At 30.5% G+C, this 18,686-nt stretch overlaps 3 protein-coding genes across 6 annotated transcripts; all 3 read left to right on the forward strand.

The window, feature by feature from the left end:
* Positions 1-517: 517 nt before the first annotated feature.
* On the forward strand, positions 518-4,141 carry LOC114182520 (protein DETOXIFICATION 16-like). 4 transcript variants are annotated; one of them, XM_028069403.1, is made up of 8 exons: positions 519-873; positions 1,144-1,688; positions 2,097-2,183; positions 2,286-2,342; positions 2,622-2,860; positions 3,029-3,147; positions 3,250-3,336; positions 3,893-4,141. In XM_028069403.1, the coding sequence occupies exons 1-8, from the start codon at positions 679-681 to the stop codon at positions 3,947-3,949; spliced, it is 1,386 nt and encodes a 461-aa protein (XP_027925204.1). In that variant the 5' UTR covers positions 519-678; the 3' UTR covers positions 3,950-4,141. The 4 variants fall into 4 exon arrangements, with proteins under 4 accessions (XP_027925205.1, XP_027925203.1, XP_027925204.1 ...); XM_028069404.1 differs by lacking the exon at positions 3,250-3,336 and having other exon boundaries at positions 518-873; XM_028069402.1 differs by lacking the exon at positions 3,893-4,141 and having other exon boundaries at positions 518-873; positions 3,250-3,431.
* Positions 4,142-6,972: 2,831 nt separating this feature from the next.
* LOC114181104 (protein DETOXIFICATION 16-like) lies at positions 6,973-11,763 on the forward strand. Its single transcript, XM_028067449.1, has 8 exons — positions 6,973-7,176; positions 8,959-9,503; positions 9,694-9,780; positions 9,933-9,989; positions 10,155-10,393; positions 10,553-10,671; positions 10,824-10,910; positions 11,480-11,763. The coding sequence occupies exons 1-8, from the start codon at positions 6,979-6,981 to the stop codon at positions 11,534-11,536; spliced, it is 1,389 nt and encodes a 462-aa protein (XP_027923250.1). The 5' UTR covers positions 6,973-6,978; the 3' UTR covers positions 11,537-11,763.
* A 3,118-nt stretch (positions 11,764-14,881) lies between these two features.
* On the forward strand, positions 14,882-16,077 carry LOC114182013. The gene is made up of 3 exons (XM_028068751.1): positions 14,882-15,184; positions 15,251-15,599; positions 15,710-16,077. Exons 1-3 carry the CDS (start codon positions 14,882-14,884, stop codon positions 15,736-15,738), a joined length of 681 nt encoding a protein of 226 aa, XP_027924552.1. The 3' UTR covers positions 15,739-16,077.
* Positions 16,078-18,686: the final 2,609 nt, after the last annotated feature.

Below are 18,686 nucleotides of genomic sequence, written 5' to 3' on the forward strand. Positions count from 1 at the left end.
CATGCTAATTATAATTACCGGCTCCGATTTCACTAAAAATTAATAATTAATGGATGATCCGTTAACGATACGACAGCAGATAAATTAAAATGTTCAAGAAATTTCGTTAGAATAAAATTTTTTTAAACAATGATTCTGATATTATATTTGAAGTAGACTTTAAATCTAATTCAACCTCACAAAATCAATTTTTAATGAAAGATTTGCATTTCAATTATATATTATAAAATTATCTTATTTTTAGCCTAGTACACGGGATACTTCCAGAAGAGATACTTTAGAGAATGATATACTTAGTTTGAGTTTAGTAAGGATGAAAAGCAAGTACAGTTAAATCAATGAACACAATTTGAAAAAAAATTCTTTTAAAAGCACTAGTAACCAGTAATTAGATATTAATATTATCAAACTTGGAGTCATCATCTTCTGCATCACTATTATTCAAACAGTTTTTGTTTATAAACTACAAAAAACTGTCTAAAGTCAATGCACTCTGTTTCCCCAAAACACTACTTTCACAAAAAAAATAGTTCCACTTTGTCTATCTTTTATCCTTTCAAGTTGACCACGATCATATAATAATGGAAGGTCTTTTTCCTCGTTAAGAGCTCCTCCACCATTTTTGTATAAGTTTTCAAGATCTTTATTGGTGTCTGTGAGAGAGTTCATCAAGAGGGCATGGCCACATGGAAGGAGACTGTAGAAGAAGCAAAGAAGCAACTGTGGCTGGCAGGTCCAATGGTGTTTGTGTGTGTGTTTCAGTACAGTTTGCAGATGATCTCTCTCATGTTTGTTGGTCATTTGGATGAAGTTCTTCTAGCAGGTGCTTCCTTGGCTGCTTCATTTGTAAATGTCACTGGTTTCAGTGTCTTGGTATGTTCACATCATTTGGTTTTAATTGTTAATTTCAACATGCATAACTTTTACCTCTTAGACCAAACGGAAAATGTTGTTGATTCTTCTCAATGAGTGTTGTTGCTACAGATCTGTGTAGCCTTTGTGCAGACCAGGAACACAGATTAAGAAAGGATAACATGGTTATTTACTCGTATTTCATCGTATTTTCAAATGTTGTTTTTCTTGTCTGCATTACTCCAGACAAAAAATTTTACTATCTGTTGCTTATGTTGATTGGTGATTCAGATAGGCATGTCAAGTGCACTGGACACATTTTGTGGTCAATCATATGGGGCAAAACAGTGTGATATGGTTGGCATACACATGCAGAGAGGCATAGTGGTTACCATGGTTGCTACTATACCAATGTCCATAATTTGGGCATATTTGAGGCCTATTCTGGTTGTTCTGCATCAAGATAAAAGAATTGCAGCACATGCTGAACTATATGCCAGATACTTGATTCCAAGCCTTTCAGCCAATGCTCTTCTTCGGTGCTTTGTTAAATTCCTACAAACACAGAACATTGTCCTTCCTATGGTGCTAGCTTCTGGATTCACCACCTTGACTCATGTCCTTCTCTCTTGGCTTTTCATTCTGAAACTTAGGCTTGGCATCAAAGGAGCTGCCATTGCATTTTGCATTTCAAATTGGCTTAACACAGTGCTACTAGCACTTTACATCAGACTCTCCTCTTCCTGCAAAACCACTTGGACTGGCTTCTCAAGGAAATCCTTGCATGATATTCCTCAATTTCTCAGACTTGCCTTTCCCTCAACACTCATGGTCTGGTATGATATCCCTCAAAACTTAACTTCCATATATGTATAGCAACTTGTAATTCTTCACCATCGTCAAACATATGTTAAGTTTATTTGACGTTTCAAACGCGTTTCTCAAATATCATTGAAATGTGTCAAACGGTGTAAACAACTCAAATGATATCATGAAACATGTTTGAAACGTCAAATAAACTTAACAAAATTTGGTTAAAAAGATTAAATCCACACATTTATAAAGTTGGACGATTAAATTAGATAAAAGTTTTGAAGAGGGACTAATTCCAATTTTCGCTGAAAGTTAAGGAACCAAAAACATATTTAACTCTCAAATATCTATTCCTTATGACTCATAATATATGAGTAACCAATGTTCATAACAAGTTCTAATTGCTTGTCTGTGGTACTACCTTGTTACAGCCTAGAGACATGGACTTTTGAACTGATGGTGCTCCTATCTGGTGCTCTTACTAATCCAACATTGCAAACTTCAGTACTTTCTATATGGTTAGTTGTTGAGTTAAGAGTTTAGGGATGTGCTATTGTATTGATAGTTTGAATGCACCATTGTCGTCAATGATTAATTGTACTTTTCTCAATTATCCCCAGTTTTCAAACAGCAGGGCTCTTTTGGATGATACCCTTTGGAGTTGGTGCAGCTGCAAGGTTAGTCTTTCATGCTTAATTAAAAAAATGTATAATGAAGATGATTCATGATCAGAAGATGTGCCTGCTATCACTAAAATGTATCTCGTTGAAAGTCTCACTTCGACTAGAGATAGAGCAATTTCATAGTATATAAGTGAGGTATAAACCTCACCTTACAAACCGATTTTGTAAGATTCAGTTAGACTTAAAATTCACTTCTAACATGATATCTTTCGATTGTTTTTTAATATATTTTTGGTTTAACCTGCCTCATTCCATTTTATCTCCATTCAACAGTACAAGGATCTCTAATGAACTAGGAGCTGGCTGTCCAAAATCTGCATTTTTAGCAGTTAAAGTCACCTTATTAGTGTCCTTCATCATTGGTGCCTTAGAATTTACTCTCCTTATACTGACAAGGAACTTTTGGGGTCGAATTTTTAGCAATGTACCTGAAGTAGTCACATATGTGGAATCCATGACACCAATTCTTGCAAGCTGTGTCTTCGTAGATTCAATTCAAACAGCATTCTCAGGTATTCAATGAAAAACACTCCATGGATTTTGAGAAACATTATTTCCCATACAAAATAAATAGATAAAAGAGACAATTCTGAAGTTTATCAATGGCCTAAAAACAGAGGCATTAGCATCATCAACGTGAACTTGGCCATGGCTAATTCTTTAGGTTGTGAAATTAAAAGGTATAGCCAGAGGATGTGGCTGGCAGAAGCTGGGTGCATTTGTGAATCTTGGATCATATTATGTTGTTGGAGTTCCCTTTTCCATCATTTTAGCTTTTGTCCTCCACATGAAGGGAGTGGTAAGTAAGATTTAACCCATCTTTTACCATGTTTTTTAATATTAAAACTTGTTCAATTCGACCTAACCTAATGCTTTCAAATATTGTTTTAAAAACCAAAAGGGGCTATTGTTAGGGATTGTACTTGCACTCAGCATACAAGTGCTGTGTTTCCTTGCAGTCACCTTACGCACCAATTGGGAGAAAGAAGTAAAGTTTTCTTGTCTTCTATACTCAGTTTTGTCTTCAATTTTATTAAACAAAACAATGATATTTGGATAACGGAATGGCAACATGTGCCTTGTCCGTCGGACTGATGCGGGACGGGTCTACCTGGCTCGTAATATGCGGGCCTAAACAGATCGGATCGCTCTGATTGTCATCTTTAATTTTGACAATTTATTTTTATAATTTAAGATGATATTTTTTAAGTGATTTTAAAATTTAAAAAAATACAAAAATAAAATATAAAAAATAATTTAAAATATATTGTATATCAAGTTATGACAGAAAATTGTCAAAATTTAATAGTTAAACGGTATTTTTCAAATATATATTATAAGAATTCAATGTTTATGCAGTAACAGTGTAACAGTCATGCAATTATGTATCTGTTGATATGATTTTTCGAACAAATATTATAAAAAAAATCAATAACTTCAGCACGAATAGTTTTTTGTAATTAAATGACAATGAAAAATTATTTTATATAGACAAGGAATAACTCTTTTTATCTGATAGTGTAATATCTTGATTTTTTTTTCAGGCAAATAAGGCTGCTATAAGAGTAAAAGGTAAAGGGGACCAAGCTGAAACACATTAACTTTTAAGTCACCAAAATGGAACTTAAACGGTTGAAGAGAAGTTTTGCTTTGGTATGAAACATTACCAAAAGAATTTTTTGAGACACATTTTTGTTTGTGTTGTTATTGATATGTTGGGTTAAGTGGAAAAGAAAATTTCCCTAAATAATAAGAGACAGTGTTTACATGTTCAATAACATTTATTAATTAATAAAAACAACCTCCATATTAAACAAAATTTTATATGGCATGCCATTACATAGATCTCTCACTTTTAGATACAAAATTTGTCTGATTATTGTTATTATTAAGATATCAGTATGGTTCCTATATTTTAACTTCTATTTTTTATTTTTTGATATGATTTAGTGTAGATAATTTTTAAAAAATAAATAATAAAAAAATATAAGTCATAACATAATTTTTTTTATTATCATATTAATAAAATGACTTTAACAAATAAGACAGCCCTAGATTTTGAATCTATCACCACTTTGAGTCCCCACCCACACTCAACACACATAACACACGTAGCACAACAATGTGGTCACAAGGTTGTCTTTTTCAATGGTTTTATCTTGTCTTGCATGTGATGGTTTCCCTTTTCAAGATCATGATCTCCAATCATATAAATCACTCTGTTTGATAAAGTGGTCCCACCAAAATCCATAGTAAAATTTTCAATATATTTTTAAAATTAAAAGTAGCCTTAATTTTATAATAGATTTTTGCCATTTAGGCATTTTCTATTTCATACACGTGCTTTCATGATAAGTTTTCTGGATTTTTTTATTTTCATAAATAATTATAGAATGTTCTTCTCACTTCAATGGTCACTTCTAAAAATGTATATAGTGTTATTCAACTGTCAATTTGAATGCGAGAAAAATAAAATAAAAATCTTCAAATTGGAAACTTGCATGAGGCGATAGAGTTGAGTTCAAAGTAACAATAATAATAATAATAATAATAATAATAATAATAATAATTATTATTATTATTATTATTATTATTTATATAAATGTTTAACAAAATTATTTTGATAAATTTATTCGTAAATACTATATTCACTTATTGAAAATCAAGCTTACGTATAACTTCTTGTTATAAAAAAGTTTATATACATATATATATATATATATATATATATATATATATATATATATATAATAACTTTTTTATATTTAAGAAAAAAATTACATAAATATTTTTATTTTGTAACTCATTATTATTATTATTATTATAAGTGCAATTTATCATCATAATTATATAAAAATATTTAATTTATTATAATAAAATAATTTAATGTTATTATGAATCTTGCTTATTACCACTGAAAAATTATAGTTGAAAATATGAACAATTTATACTACATTTCAAATTTTACTAGTTTAATACTTGCTTCATGCATTTTCATTCAAGTAGTGTATTGTACCTTTTATTCAAATATGAAAAACGAGATTTCATTAAAATTCAGAGAAATAAAGTAAAAAACATTTAAATATTTTTAAACCTAAATATTTGTTTTGTTTTTATAATTTTTTGAAAGTGTTTTTTTAATTTTATCAATTTTTTATTAATGTTTGTTAAATTAATAAATATGAAATTTTATTTAAAATTTTAATTTAAAATATGTACAATATAATTTTTTTTTAAATATTTGATATTAAAAGAAATTGAGAATGCATTTATTTGATAATATAATACTTTCCTTATGGTGATTTTTAATGTTTTTATAAAAATTAATTAATTAATATAAAATAGCAAGCAAGTGGATACGAACATGAATACAAATATACATGTTGTTTGATGGAGATGAAAATGAGATAAAAATATTATATCCGTTATATATAAATATAGATATGAAAATAAATTCTTTTTTTAAAGATGTAATAATAAAATGCGTTCCTACCTCGTTCAATTTCATTGTCATCCCTACTTTAGAACATTTAATTTAATCATATTGAAAAAACAAATAAATATTCTATTAATACAATTTGGTAATAGATAAATTTTCAAAGTAAGCCAAACATTTGGTGGGATAATCACTATAAAATATTTGTTATTTTACTATATAAATGAATAAAAATATTTCTGATTAACTTTTCACTACTACGTTTAGTTTCACTTCGAACATTTTGGAGTTTCAAACTTTCGAATCAAAATTAGGTTACCAGTTGTTTCACGTGTAATGGTTGAACATGAAATCAAGCAACATTACTCTAATTTAATTTGTGGGAAGATGGGAGCCATATGTTAAATCATACCATTCTCACGTGTTCAAAATTTATTAATTAATTAATTATCAAGTGAGATTAGTCTCTAATAATTTATTGAATTAAAAAAAATTATAGAACAAATATAATTAGGAAGAAAATACAGGAAAACTTAATTAATTAAGGGCGAGGTTCAGAAAAAAAAGTATTAATTTAAAACTTTGATATGTATTATTAGATTATTAAAGTGTGTAATTAAATGGATTAAAGTGAGTTATTAAATTAGTGTATTTCTTTTAAGAAGTTTTAAAGTATTGTTTTCTTTATTCATTTTCCAACCCAACCACGTCAATGCGACGTTTACGAGAAAACCAGGGCTATCAAGCCACGTAGCCATGCAAAAACCAAAAAGCTGTTTATTTTTTATGTTTCCAAAAAGTCTCAGAAGATGTCAATTTCTAAATTTAAAGCTTTTAAATAAAAACGTGTAGCATTTAATGATATGATGAATTCTCGTAATAAATTTAGTCTTTTATTGGTTTTCTTTTTTTAATTTAGATTTATGAGAAGACACTAGACTACCAAAAAGCTATCAATATTGAACGAAAAAAATTATAGTAAAATCTGCACCAACCTTTGAGAATGAACATGTTGAGATTTATTGACTATTTAGTAATCATAAAGTCTTGCAGAGTTGTAATTAATGTTATTAATGTATTTATATGAATTTAATAAAAGCAAATATTTATTAATTTTGTAGCATGCAAGGATTTATTATTTATTAAGTTGTGTTGGGGAAAGTTGTGTTGTGTGAGAGAGTGGAGAAAGAGAGAATGGGGTTATGGAGAAAGGAGATAAAAGAAGAAACAAAGAAACAGCTATGGCTGGCAGTGCCTATGATATTTGTGTGTGTGTTTCAGTTCAGTTTACAACTAATCTCTCTTATGTTTGTAGGTCATTTGAATGAGTTGTTTCTGGCTGCTGTATCTCTCTCTTCTTCCATTACCAATGCTTTTGGTTTCAATGTCATGGTAAGTTCACACCATTCTCTGTTACAATGCTTTTGGTTTCAATGTCATGGTTGCAGAATCACTGCTAAAGAATTAATATTTTTTTTGTCAATTTTATTTTGAAAGTTTTTTTTTGAACAAATTACTTATTGCTAATTTTTTTATAACATATTTTGTATAAAACATTTTTTATAAAAATTATATAAAATATTTACAAATTTTATAATTTTGTAAGAAATGATTATCTCTCAATTAAAATTTTAAAAATAATAACATAATTTATTTAACAAATTTGAAGAAAAACTCATCTAATATAAAAATTTTCAATGATAAATGTATTGTGAGATGAGATCTATTCGTACAAGCTGATAATAATTACTCTGCGTTATTATATGTCATATATGGAAGTCTTTTTTTCTCGGTTACCATTTTAGTTTTACAGTGTTTTTCTTAAACTGATATCTTAATACATTATTAAAAATCTCATATTTTCAGTGAATTTTGTTTTAATTTATTTTAGAAAACACTTACAAATTTTGTTGTAAAAAAAAATTTGCAAGAAAGTATTATTAATTTTTTTACAAAATATTTTGTATAAAATATTTTTCGCAATAAATTTTGTAAAATATATTTGTAAATTTTATAATTTTATAAAAAATAATTACTCACGAAGAAATTACTTACCAATTAAATTTTTAGAAAAGATAACAGAAGAAAATATTTTCTTGCAAATTTTTTTAATAAATTAAAAAAAAATTATATGTAATATAAAAATTTTTAGTAATTGTATATTGATAAATATGTGTTCAAACACTAATTCTTTTTGTAAATGTAAATTTACAAAAGTTGCTAAAGTTGGGTTTAATTCATGAATGAGTTTGAATTTATTTGTTGAGGTGGCTTTTTTCATATTACTCTCTTCGTATGTTTCTAAATGATGGTTTAAGGTTTTTTAAATAAATAAATAAAAAGATAGATATATATTTTTTTAATTTTAATAAAATTCTTATAAAACTTTATATTTTATTGTTTTTGTTTCTCGTAAAAGAGTGATTGTTGTTTTAAATATTAAAATAACTCTTAGGTTGGAGTGTGGTCACAACTCCAACATGCTATTAATGCCTTGTTGATGGTATAATAAGAATGTCTCTTTCATAGGTTGTTATTGTTTACAACTCAAACATCATTTTCCTATTTTGATGTGCATAACTATTAAAATGTCTCCTCACTAGATTTGGTCAACGTACATGCATTGATTTAATTTAGGGTTTAGTATCTCAAACGAAACCAAATTAAAGTTCAATTAGTCTTATATAAAGAATACAAAACTACAAATTCAGAAGTGTAAACAAGATATCCTGCCATACTTAATATTTTTAATAACAAGTTTATTGACTAAATAACCAATATTTTACGTTAGTCCCTTTAAAACTTAAAATTGTTATTTTTTTTAATGTGAAAAATTTGATCAATTTATCAAGTTTATATGGTGAATTCATATATAAAAAATATTACTTTTAACTTAAAATTTAAATGTAGTAAATTTTATTGGTTTTCCTCTTTATATATTATATATTCATGTATTAATCTTCACTCGGAAATTCACTCCATACTTAAACTCTTTATATTATTAATCTAAATTTATTTACACTTCAATTTGATTTAATATAATGAGTAAGTTTTTCATATTATCAAATAGAATGACACATGTTTTATATTGCTTGTACCATTATCATACACTTTTTTTCTTCTCATATATAATGTTAATCTTTTTGACTAATGTTGATGGTTCAACTTGCTTAGATGGGTCTCTCAAGTGCATTGGACACATTCTGTGGTCAAGCATATGGAGCAAAGCAATATCAAATGGTTGGTGTGCACACCCAAGGAGCCATGGTGGTCCTCATCCTTGTTAGTATACCAGTGTCCATTATGTGGGTATTCTTAGAACCTATTCTAATCCTTCTTCATCAAAACAAAGAAGTTGCAGCACTAGCTCAACTTTATGCCAGATATTTGATTCCAAGTCTTTCTGCCAATGCTCTTCTTCGCTGCATTACCAAGTTCCTACAAACCCAAAACATAGTCTTTCCTATGGTCCTAGCCACTGGCTTAACTAGCATGTTGCACATTCTTCTTTGTTGGCTTTTCATTCAAAAACTTGATTATGGTATTAAAGGATCTGCCATTGCTATTTGCATTTCAAATTGGTTTAACACCATAATCCTTGCACTCTACATACGATTCTCCCCTTCATGCAAACAAACTTGGACTGGTTTCTCTAAGCAATCACTACATAACATCCCAAAATTTCTCAGACTTGCTCTTCCTTCAGCTGTCATGGTGTGGTATGATCTTGTTTTTTGAACTACAACTTTCTTTCATAGAATATAACATTGCATGAGTACATTTTCCTCTATCATTTTAAAGATACATGAGTTATTTAATCCATAGTTTGTCAAAGTATTCAATTAATCCTATATTGATGTTCAGATATTCTAACTTTTGCTCCTTCTGTATTGTATCATTATATTACAGCTTAGAATCATGGACGTTTGAAATAATTGTGATCTTGTCGGGAGCTCTTCCTAATGCAAAATTGCAAACTTCGGTTCTTTCTATATGGTTAGTTTTTCTATTGATATCTGAAGTGTTAAGCTACTTTATGTTCTGCATACCACATCATAGAATATGCTATTATATTTTTATCTTTCTCATTTGAAACCCCACTTTTCTTCCCTTCTTAATGATCAACTATATTCCTTTTTTCATCCCAGTCTTAACACATCTGGTATATTTTGGATGATACCATTTGGAGTTAGTGCTGCTGGAAGGTTAGTCTTTCTTACAAAACTGCATTATTTATATTACATTCATTAGTTTTCAATACATGTTAAAAAATGTGTATGCTATTACCATCTATGTAATGATGCAGTCACATGTCACTTTTGCCTGTTATTAACCATAACATGTCTAACTACATGTTACCTCTTAAATAGTACAAGGATCTCAAATGAATTAGGGGCTGATTGTCCAAAAGCTGCATACTTAGCTGTTAAAGTCACCATGTTCCTGACATTTTTGGTGGGACTTGTAGAATTTTCTGTCCTAATGTCGTTATGGAAAGTTTGGGGGCGTGCTTTTACCAATGTGCATGCAGTGCTCACATATTTGATTTCCATGATGCCAATAGTTGCAAGTTCTACCATTGTAGATTCAATTCAAACAGGATTTCAAGGTATTCAATAAATTCATTCAATGATGAGGTTTAAAATTTCCATCATTTCTCCTATTTCACTGTCATATTACTAACTCAGTCTCATCATCTAAAGTGATTTACATCGAATTGAAACAAATTTTAGAATGTAAAATTTTCTTGTTCCTTGATTTTGAACAGGTGTTGCTAGAGGATGTGGTTGGCAGAAAATTGGTGCACTTATCAATCTAGGATGTAACTATCTTTTGGGTGTTCCTTTCTCTGTTGTTTCAGCTTTTGTATTCCACATGAAAGGACAGGTAACATTAATCATTTAACTTTTGAGAAAAGATCTTAGAGTAAACAATAAAATACTTGAGAATCTGGTTTGTAGCTGAAGCTAATAACATTGTGTAATATATTAACAATTGAAACTAGTAAACATTAATGTGTTGATTCTTCTTGAGTACAGGGACTATTTTTAGGGATCGTATTAGCACTTACTGCGCAAGTAGTGTGTTTTCTTCTGGTCACGTTACGCGCCAATTGGGAGAAAGAAGTAAGTTGTCTTATCTTTAACTCGAGCAATTATGAAGGAAGTGTCTTGCGGTTGGGAGTAGTCTAAGTGTGAATCAAGTTTCACATTGGATATAATAGACAAAGTTAAAACACTATATAAGAATAAAGATCCATAACATCATTGCTTTAAGGTTTTGGTGTAAAACTTGTGTCAAATATCTTATATGTGTAAGACTAATGTCATATAACCATATGGAACCACAATTTCTCAATGATCATAACCATAATCCATATATGAAAGAATATATATATATATATATATATATATATATATATATATATATATATATATATATAACCCAACATTTGCAATGTCATGTATTCAAGCAATTATTATTGATCAATTGTACATCTTGTTAATACTAGGGAAACTTTAAGAAAAAAAATGTTATTTAAGATAGATTTAGAGTGAATAAACCGATTAGTTATCTTAGTGTTGATTAATTAGTTAGCTAGGTGGTAAAAAAGAAAAGAAAAGAGAGTATTATCTTTCTAATTTGATTCTTTGGTGGTTGTTCCTTAACTAATAGCAGTTTGTTAATTGTTCAGGCAAAAAGGGCAATTGCAAGAGTAGGAGGGAATGGAGTCCAAGTTGAGGAGCATTAGGGTGACCAAAATGTGCATACTACTACTTCATAGTTCAACAATCTTTGTTCTAAGTAGAATCACTTACCTTGGAAAATTAATCTTTATTCTAATTAAACTCATTTACCTTGGAAAATTAAGGCTGCTTAATTATATATGAATCCCAAACTTAGCATCAATGTACTTACAACACAACCATTATACCTTTGCAGCACACACTACCAAAACAATATAACCCTAAGTTTTCTGAAAAATTATGATTTAGTTTCTTCTGTCCATATTGTGTTGCAAGAAAAAAATGTGCAAAGAAAAAAGAAAGAGTAAAAATATATTTATTTGTTGATAAGTGACATTAAAATGAAAGAAAATTGTTGAGGTAAAGTAATAAATAAATTAAAACTAAAATAGTGTTATTGTTCTTATTGTATTTGGATGAAGAATATCTTAAGAATTATATTGGATCTCATATATATTGAGTAGAGATAGTATATAAGTGGATGCAAATCTCATCATACAAATTAATTTTATAACATTGAGTTAAACTTAAAATATATTTCTTAAAAAAATCATTCCAAATATATAAAAACCCAAATATTTTAAATTGAGCACCCAAATATTTCTTACCTAATTTATTCGGTTACCGTTCATCCATTGTTATGAAAATAGATAAAAGATAGAAAATTTTTTATTCTCCTAATATGTGACTCGTCCAACAAGTTGTGAGTTTCAAAAAATATATAAATAAAGGGTTTAATAGAGATTAAAAATAATTTTCACTTTTGGGGAATAACTTTTCCTTTAGGGAAAGAGGGAATAATAATTCTTTTGAGGAGGACACTTACCTAAAATGAGAAAAGGTAGAGGTGCATTACGAAGATTGTAGACATTCATCTTTATTTTGATTCTAGTATTCAAAATATTAAGGAGTAGTCAACTTCCTTATTCATAAGAATTTGGTATAATGTATTTTAAGTCTTAGTAAATTTACTATTCTATATAATTTTTTCTCATCACTCTTGTGTTCTATTCTTGTTTTAACGCGCATGATTATTGATTGCATATTTGAAAGTACCGGTCAATTGAGGATAGTTTGAAAATTTTGAGTAGGATAAAAAAATTAATAGATTTCACATACTAGACATACATGTAAAAAGTTTAGTCATTCATAACATTAGAATTTGAATTTTAATGCAAATTTGAGTATTTAGATGAAGTATTTTGATGTATAAATTATAAAAGAAAATTTCAGATAATCAGGTGAACTTAAAAATTGCTAAATGCTAACTCTTTCTTTGGTATAACTGTTTTGCTTCATAACATAAGGCCAAATTTCTTCTACTATTAATACATTATATTCATGACCACCAAGTAAGCAATGAAGGAGTCAAATGATTTTAAGAGTTCTTAAGGAGTTTGGATGAAAAAGTTCGACTAATTATATTAATTTTTCACAATAATTTAAACTAGAATGTCTTTTAACTATCTTTCAATGAATTAATGGATTCTACAACCTGATAAGGAATATCTGAAACAGTATTTCATTACTTTATCAGTCCACTGTTATATTTTATATAATAAAATTATATAAAATTATTATTCTCTATATAATTATTATTATTATGGATTAGTATTAATAATAAATTAAGTTATTCGTTAATATTAATTATTATATGGGTAATATATATATATATAATTTTGGGTATTCTGATAAACGATCTGTGATGGGGTTGGATTGTTTAATAAACGGTCTGTGATGGGCTTGAATAATCAGATACATTTTGAGAGGTCCCTGGTCTCTGCTGACGGGATATAAAACTGATACCCATTAGTCAGTTTTTATGTAACAACTTAAAATACTCTTACGTTTAGAAAATATCCATCAGAAAGAGAACAGTAACATCTCATACTGCGTGCTTCCATGGATCCTTCATTAGTTCCAGGTACACAATTTTAACTCATACTTGAATATATTGTATTATTGTATCTTATGCATATATTATTTCTATCAATTGGTATCAGAGCCTATTAAGATACAAAATATAATTATTCATTATTCTTTTGGAAAGTGTATCATGATATTGGAAATTTAATAGAGGGGATTAGTTACTGTTTAAAACCCTAATTATGTTCAAAATCCTAATTAAGGAAACCCCAATATTGATAAGCTTCTCTCTCGGTAAACCCAATTTTATGGGTTTTATGTTTGCACAGTGCAAACCTAATTGTTCTTGAAAATCCTAATTGGTAGCCATGTCTGTAAGAATCACGATGCTGCATCGGAGGTCGGTTTTGTTTGTGCGTGATCATCTTTTGTTCACTGCATCGGTGTAGATTTTTTCCGCACGGTTCATCGAAGGTCTTGATGGCACTGTTCACTGCATCGGCACTGTTCACTGCATCGGTGGTCATCTGTTCATCGCACTGTTCATCGCACTGTTCACTGCATAGGCAGTTTTGATGGCACTTTTTTCTATCTAACCGAAGTTGAACCCGTGCACCCAAATAGGTCAAACAAATGCATAACTGCTAAACAAATGCAGTTTTGATGGCACTTTTTCAGGGCCACTGTGCGTCGGTTTTTTTTTTGAACTTTTCAAAGCATAATGGCCACGTGCACACTGTGGCTAACAACAGGACACCTTAAAAAATTAAATTAAATAAATAATAATAAAATAAAATTAATAATAATAAAATAAAATTAATAATAATAAAATAAAAAATAAATAAAAATTAAATTAATAATAATAACGATTATTATTATTATTATTATTATTATTATTATTATTATTATTATTTCATGCATTATATAATTTATTATATTTTTGTTAAGCATGATATAATTTTATATAATTGTTAACTCACCTATCGTGGGTACACTTGTATGAAATTTTATGGAAATGATATAATTTAAATATTTTTTTTAAATTAATTTGATATTACATTAATATTAATTATACCCTATCGGTATTTTATTATTAATGTATTTTATTTTTCTTGATACAATTTATTATTAATGTATTTTATGTGAATTATTTGTACCCTATCGGTATTAGATTTCTTTTGGCATGAAATGTTCATTGTATTTTATTATATTTTATATTTTGTTTTATTTCTTATTTATTATGATTCGGGACCCTTAGGCGGGATCATAGTGAATGAGAAATAATTTGATATCATAGGCATATTTTGCTGTGTATTCAGAAACATTTATTTTGTTTATTTACACAATAAGTGTGTATTAAATGTTTCTTTGTTATTTTGATACCAGCTTCTTTGCCTATGCCATTGACTTCAGTCAAAACTTTAAATGGGACAAATTTTGAGGACTGGAAAGAATCTTTGGATTTATATCTAGCAATTACCAACATGGATTTTTCCTTGAGAGAAGCAGAACCTTCAGCTCTTACGCCTGAGTCCACTATTGTCCAAAGAGCTTCTCGTGAAAAATGGGAACACTCGAACAGGGTGTGCCTAATGGTGATGAGATATACCATGGAGAAGTCTATTCGACAGAGCATTCCGGATAATGACAATGCTAAGGATTTTATGAGATCAGTTGGTGAGAAGTTTAAGACTTTTGATAAAGCTCAAAAGGGTCAATATTTGTCACTTCTTGAGAAGACCAAATATGATGGTGTCAGTGGTGTTCGTGAGCATATGATGAAGCTTGTGCACTATTATAACAAACTCAAATCTCTAAAGGTAGATCTTGGTGATAGTTACTTGGTTTGACAGGTTATGGAATCTCTTCCTTCTCAGTTTGATGTGTTGAAGACTTCTTACAACACTCAAAAGGAGGAATGGACAATTGATGAAATGATAGCTATTATTTCTCAAGAGGAAGCATCGATTAAAAAGACCAAGTCTCATAGTGTGCAGTTTACAGCTACTAATTCAAGCACTAAACCTGTGAAAAAGGGCTTCAAAGGTAAATCTCGTCCTGAAAAAGGGAACACAGGGAAAGCACCAGCGGTTTTGGAGCCTAAGAAGAAGTACTTCAAGGGGAATTGTGCCTATTGTAAGAAATTTGGACACAAGATAGCTGATTGTTATATTCTTAAGAAGAAGAATGCTGATAAGGAAGGTATACTCCTATATGCTCTAGCTTGTTTTGAATCTAATGTTATTGATGTTCCTCCCAATTCTTGGTGGTTAGACTCGGGTGCTACTATTCATGTTGTGAATTATTTACAGGGGTTCACAAGTCTGAGAAAACCAAGTGATGTCGAGTCCAAGATTATCATGGGAGATGGAGCTAGAGCACTAGTTGAAGACATAGGAGTAGTTTCTTTAAATTTACCTTCTGGACATGTTTTGTTATTAAAAGACGTTGTTTATGTACCTTCTATGAGAAGAAATTTGATTTCAGTTTCAATTTTGGACAAATGTGGCTACACTTTTGAATTTGGCAATGGTAAACTTGTTGTTTATTTCAATTCAATTATTGTTGGCTCAGGAGTTTTATATGATGGACTTTACATGCTGAATCTGAATGATATGTCTGTTAATTCTGTTATTGGACATAAGCGTAGTAGAGTTGATGAAAATTCCTCTATGTTGTGGCATAGACGTCTTGGACATATTTCTAGACCTCGGATTGAGAGGTTGATTAAAGAGGGTATTTTGCATGATTTGGATTTTTCTGATTTTGATACTTGTGTTGATTGTGTTAAGGGCAAGTTTACCGCAAAAGTAAGAAATACAGGAGCAAACAGAAGTGATAATGTGTTGGAGCTTATTCATACTGATATATGTGGACCTATCACACCCACTTCCATGGGCGGATATAGGTATTTTATTACGTTTATAGACGATTATTCCCGTTTTGGCTGGATAGATCTCCTACAGGAAAAATCAAGTTCCTTGGATGCTTTTAAGTCTTTTAAAGCTGCTATTGAGTTGAAAACAGGAAAGAAGATAAAATGTGTAAGGTCTGACAGAGGTGGAGAGTATTATGGCAGATATGATGAGACTGGAAGAAATCCTGGACCTTTCGCTAGATTTCTTGATGAATGTGGTATTGAAGCTCAGTATACTATGCCTGGTACTCCTCAGCAAAATGGAGTTGCAGAAAGGAGGAATCGCACTCTTTTAGAGATGGTGAGATGTATGTTGAGTCATTCCTCCTTACCGGATTTCCTTTGGGGAGATGCTTTAAGGACTGTTGTGTATATTCTTAATCAAGTACCTAGCAAGTCTGTTTCAAAGACTCCTTATGAACTCATGTCTGGGAAGAAGCCAAGTTTGAGACATTTCCATGTGTGGGGCTGTAAGGCGGAGGTGAGGCCTTATAATCCTCAGTTAAAAAAACTTGATCTCAAGACTGTCAGTGGGTTCTTTATTGGTTATTGTGTGGGTTCTCGTGGTAGCAGGTTTTACTGTCCTTCTCACTCTATGCAGGTTATTGAGTCTGACCGTGCGGTATTCTTTGAGGATAATTTGGACAGTGGGAGCAATACACCACGACCAGTCACTTTTAGAGAAGACCGTGTTGTTATTCCCGTGCCATCCATTTATCTTCCTGCAGATAATGTCATTCCAGTTGTCCGTGATGAAAATGAATTTGTTCCAGATCGTGTGGATGCCACAACACCTGTAGTAGATGAACAAATTCATGATGATGTTGTTGAAGAAATTTCTTTGAGGAGATCTCAAAGAGTACGCAGGTCTTCTATATCTGATGATTATCTAGTGTATCTTCAAGAGCATGAATATGATCTAAATAATGTTGATGATCCTACTACTTTTGAAGAGGCTATCTCTAGTTCTCATGGTGATGATTGGTTAAATGCTATGCATGATGAGTTAGCTTCTATGGCCCATAATGATGTTTGGGATCTTGTGGATTTGCCACTGGGTTGTAAACCAGTTGGGTGTAAATGGGTCTTCAAGACTAAGCGTAGTCCAGATGGAAAAGTTGAAAGGTATAAAGCCAGACTTGTAGCAAAAGGCTATAGTCAGAGGGATGGCATTGATTATAAGGAGACTTTCTCACCGGTCTCTACTAAGGATGCTTTTCGTGTTGTTATGGCTTTAGTAGCTCATTTTGATTTGGAGCTTCATCAAATGGATGTAAAAACAGCTTTTTTGAATGGAGATTTATTTGAAGAAGTGTATATGGTTCAACCTGATGGTTTTGCTAAAAAAGGTAAGGAGCATTTGGTTTGCAGGTTGAAGAAGTCTATTTATGGACTAAGACAAGCTTCTAGGCAATGGTATTTGAAATTTGATCAGGTGGTCACTTCTTTTGGCTTCAAGGAAAATGCCTCAGATCAATGCATTTACTTGAAGAAAAATGGGAGCCATTTCATCATTCTTGTTTTATATGTTGATGATATTCTTCTTGCTAGTAGTAGTGTTGAACTTTTGATTGAGACAAAATTGATACTAAATAGCCACTTTGATATGAAGGACCTTGGTGATGCTTCTGTTGTTCTGGGCATTCAGATCTCTCGTGACAGGTCACGTGGCATTCTTGGTTTGTCTCAAAGAGGATACATAGATAAAGTCCTCAAGAGGTTTAACATGCATTCTTGCTCCTCATGTGCAGCACCTGTTCAAAAGGGTGACAAACTCTCCAAATCTCAGTGTCCTCAAAATGATAATGACAAAGTTGAAATGAAAAAAATCCCATATGCTTCCGCTGTTGGTAGTTTAATGTATGCTCAAGTTTGTACTCGTCCCGATATTGCTTTTGCTGTTAATGCTTTAGGGAGATACTTGAGTGATCCAGGTTTGGATCATTGGAAAGCTGTTAAAAAGGTCTTTAGATATTTGCAGGGAACTAAGGATCATATGTTGACCTTTAAGAAGTCTGATCAACTTCAAGTCATTGGTTATTCTGATTCTGATTTTGCTGGTTGTCCTGACGACCGAAAGTCTACTTCTGGCTTTATTTTTATGATGGCAGGAGGAGCCATTTCTTGGAAGAGTGTTAAACAAACTCTTACAGCTACTTCCACTATGGAGGCAAAGTATGTTGCTTGTTATGAAGCTACTTGTCAAGCTGTGTGGCTTAAAAATTTGATTTCTGGCTTTCAAATTGTTGAAAGTATTTCTAGGCCACTTGTGATATATTGTGACAACACTGCTGCCGTCCATTTATCTCAAAACAATAGAAGTTCTACTCGCTCAAAGCATTTTGATATAAAATTTCTGTTTGTTAGAGAGA

This window comes from Vigna unguiculata, chromosome 4 (genome assembly GCF_004118075.2).
Source record: "Vigna unguiculata cultivar IT97K-499-35 chromosome 4, ASM411807v1, whole genome shotgun sequence".
NCBI lineage: Eukaryota > Viridiplantae > Streptophyta > Magnoliopsida > Fabales > Fabaceae > Vigna > Vigna unguiculata.

What these genes read in the sequence shown, in the direction of transcription:
- LOC114182520 (XM_028069402.1), top strand. Translation starts at nt 679, where the DNA reads ATGGCCACATGGAAGGAGACTGTAGAAGAAGCAAAGAAGCAACTGTGG. An exon ending in ACTTCAGTACTTTCTATATG is followed by an intron (nt 2,184 to 2,285) that starts GTTAGTTGTTGA and finishes AATTATCCCCAG; the next exon opens with TTTTCAAACAGCAGGGCTCT. An exon ending in TCCTCCACATGAAGGGAGTG is followed by an intron (nt 3,148 to 3,249) that starts GTAAGTAAGATT and finishes AAAAACCAAAAG; the next exon opens with GGGCTATTGTTAGGGATTGT.
- LOC114182013 (XM_028068751.1), top strand. Translation starts at nt 14,882, where the DNA reads ATGGATTTTTCCTTGAGAGAAGCAGAACCTTCAGCTCTTACGCCTGAG. An exon ending in GTGAGCATATGATGAAGCTT is followed by an intron (nt 15,185 to 15,250) that starts GTGCACTATTAT and finishes TTGGTTTGACAG; the next exon opens with GTTATGGAATCTCTTCCTTC. An exon ending in GAAGAATGCTGATAAGGAAG is followed by an intron (nt 15,600 to 15,709) that starts GTATACTCCTAT and finishes AATTATTTACAG; the next exon opens with GGGTTCACAAGTCTGAGAAA.
- LOC114181104 (XM_028067449.1), top strand. Translation starts at nt 6,979, where the DNA reads ATGGGGTTATGGAGAAAGGAGATAAAAGAAGAAACAAAGAAACAGCTA. An exon ending in AATTCAAACAGGATTTCAAG is followed by an intron (nt 10,394 to 10,552) that starts GTATTCAATAAA and finishes GATTTTGAACAG; the next exon opens with GTGTTGCTAGAGGATGTGGT. An exon ending in GCGCCAATTGGGAGAAAGAA is followed by an intron (nt 10,911 to 11,479) that starts GTAAGTTGTCTT and finishes TTAATTGTTCAG; the next exon opens with GCAAAAAGGGCAATTGCAAG.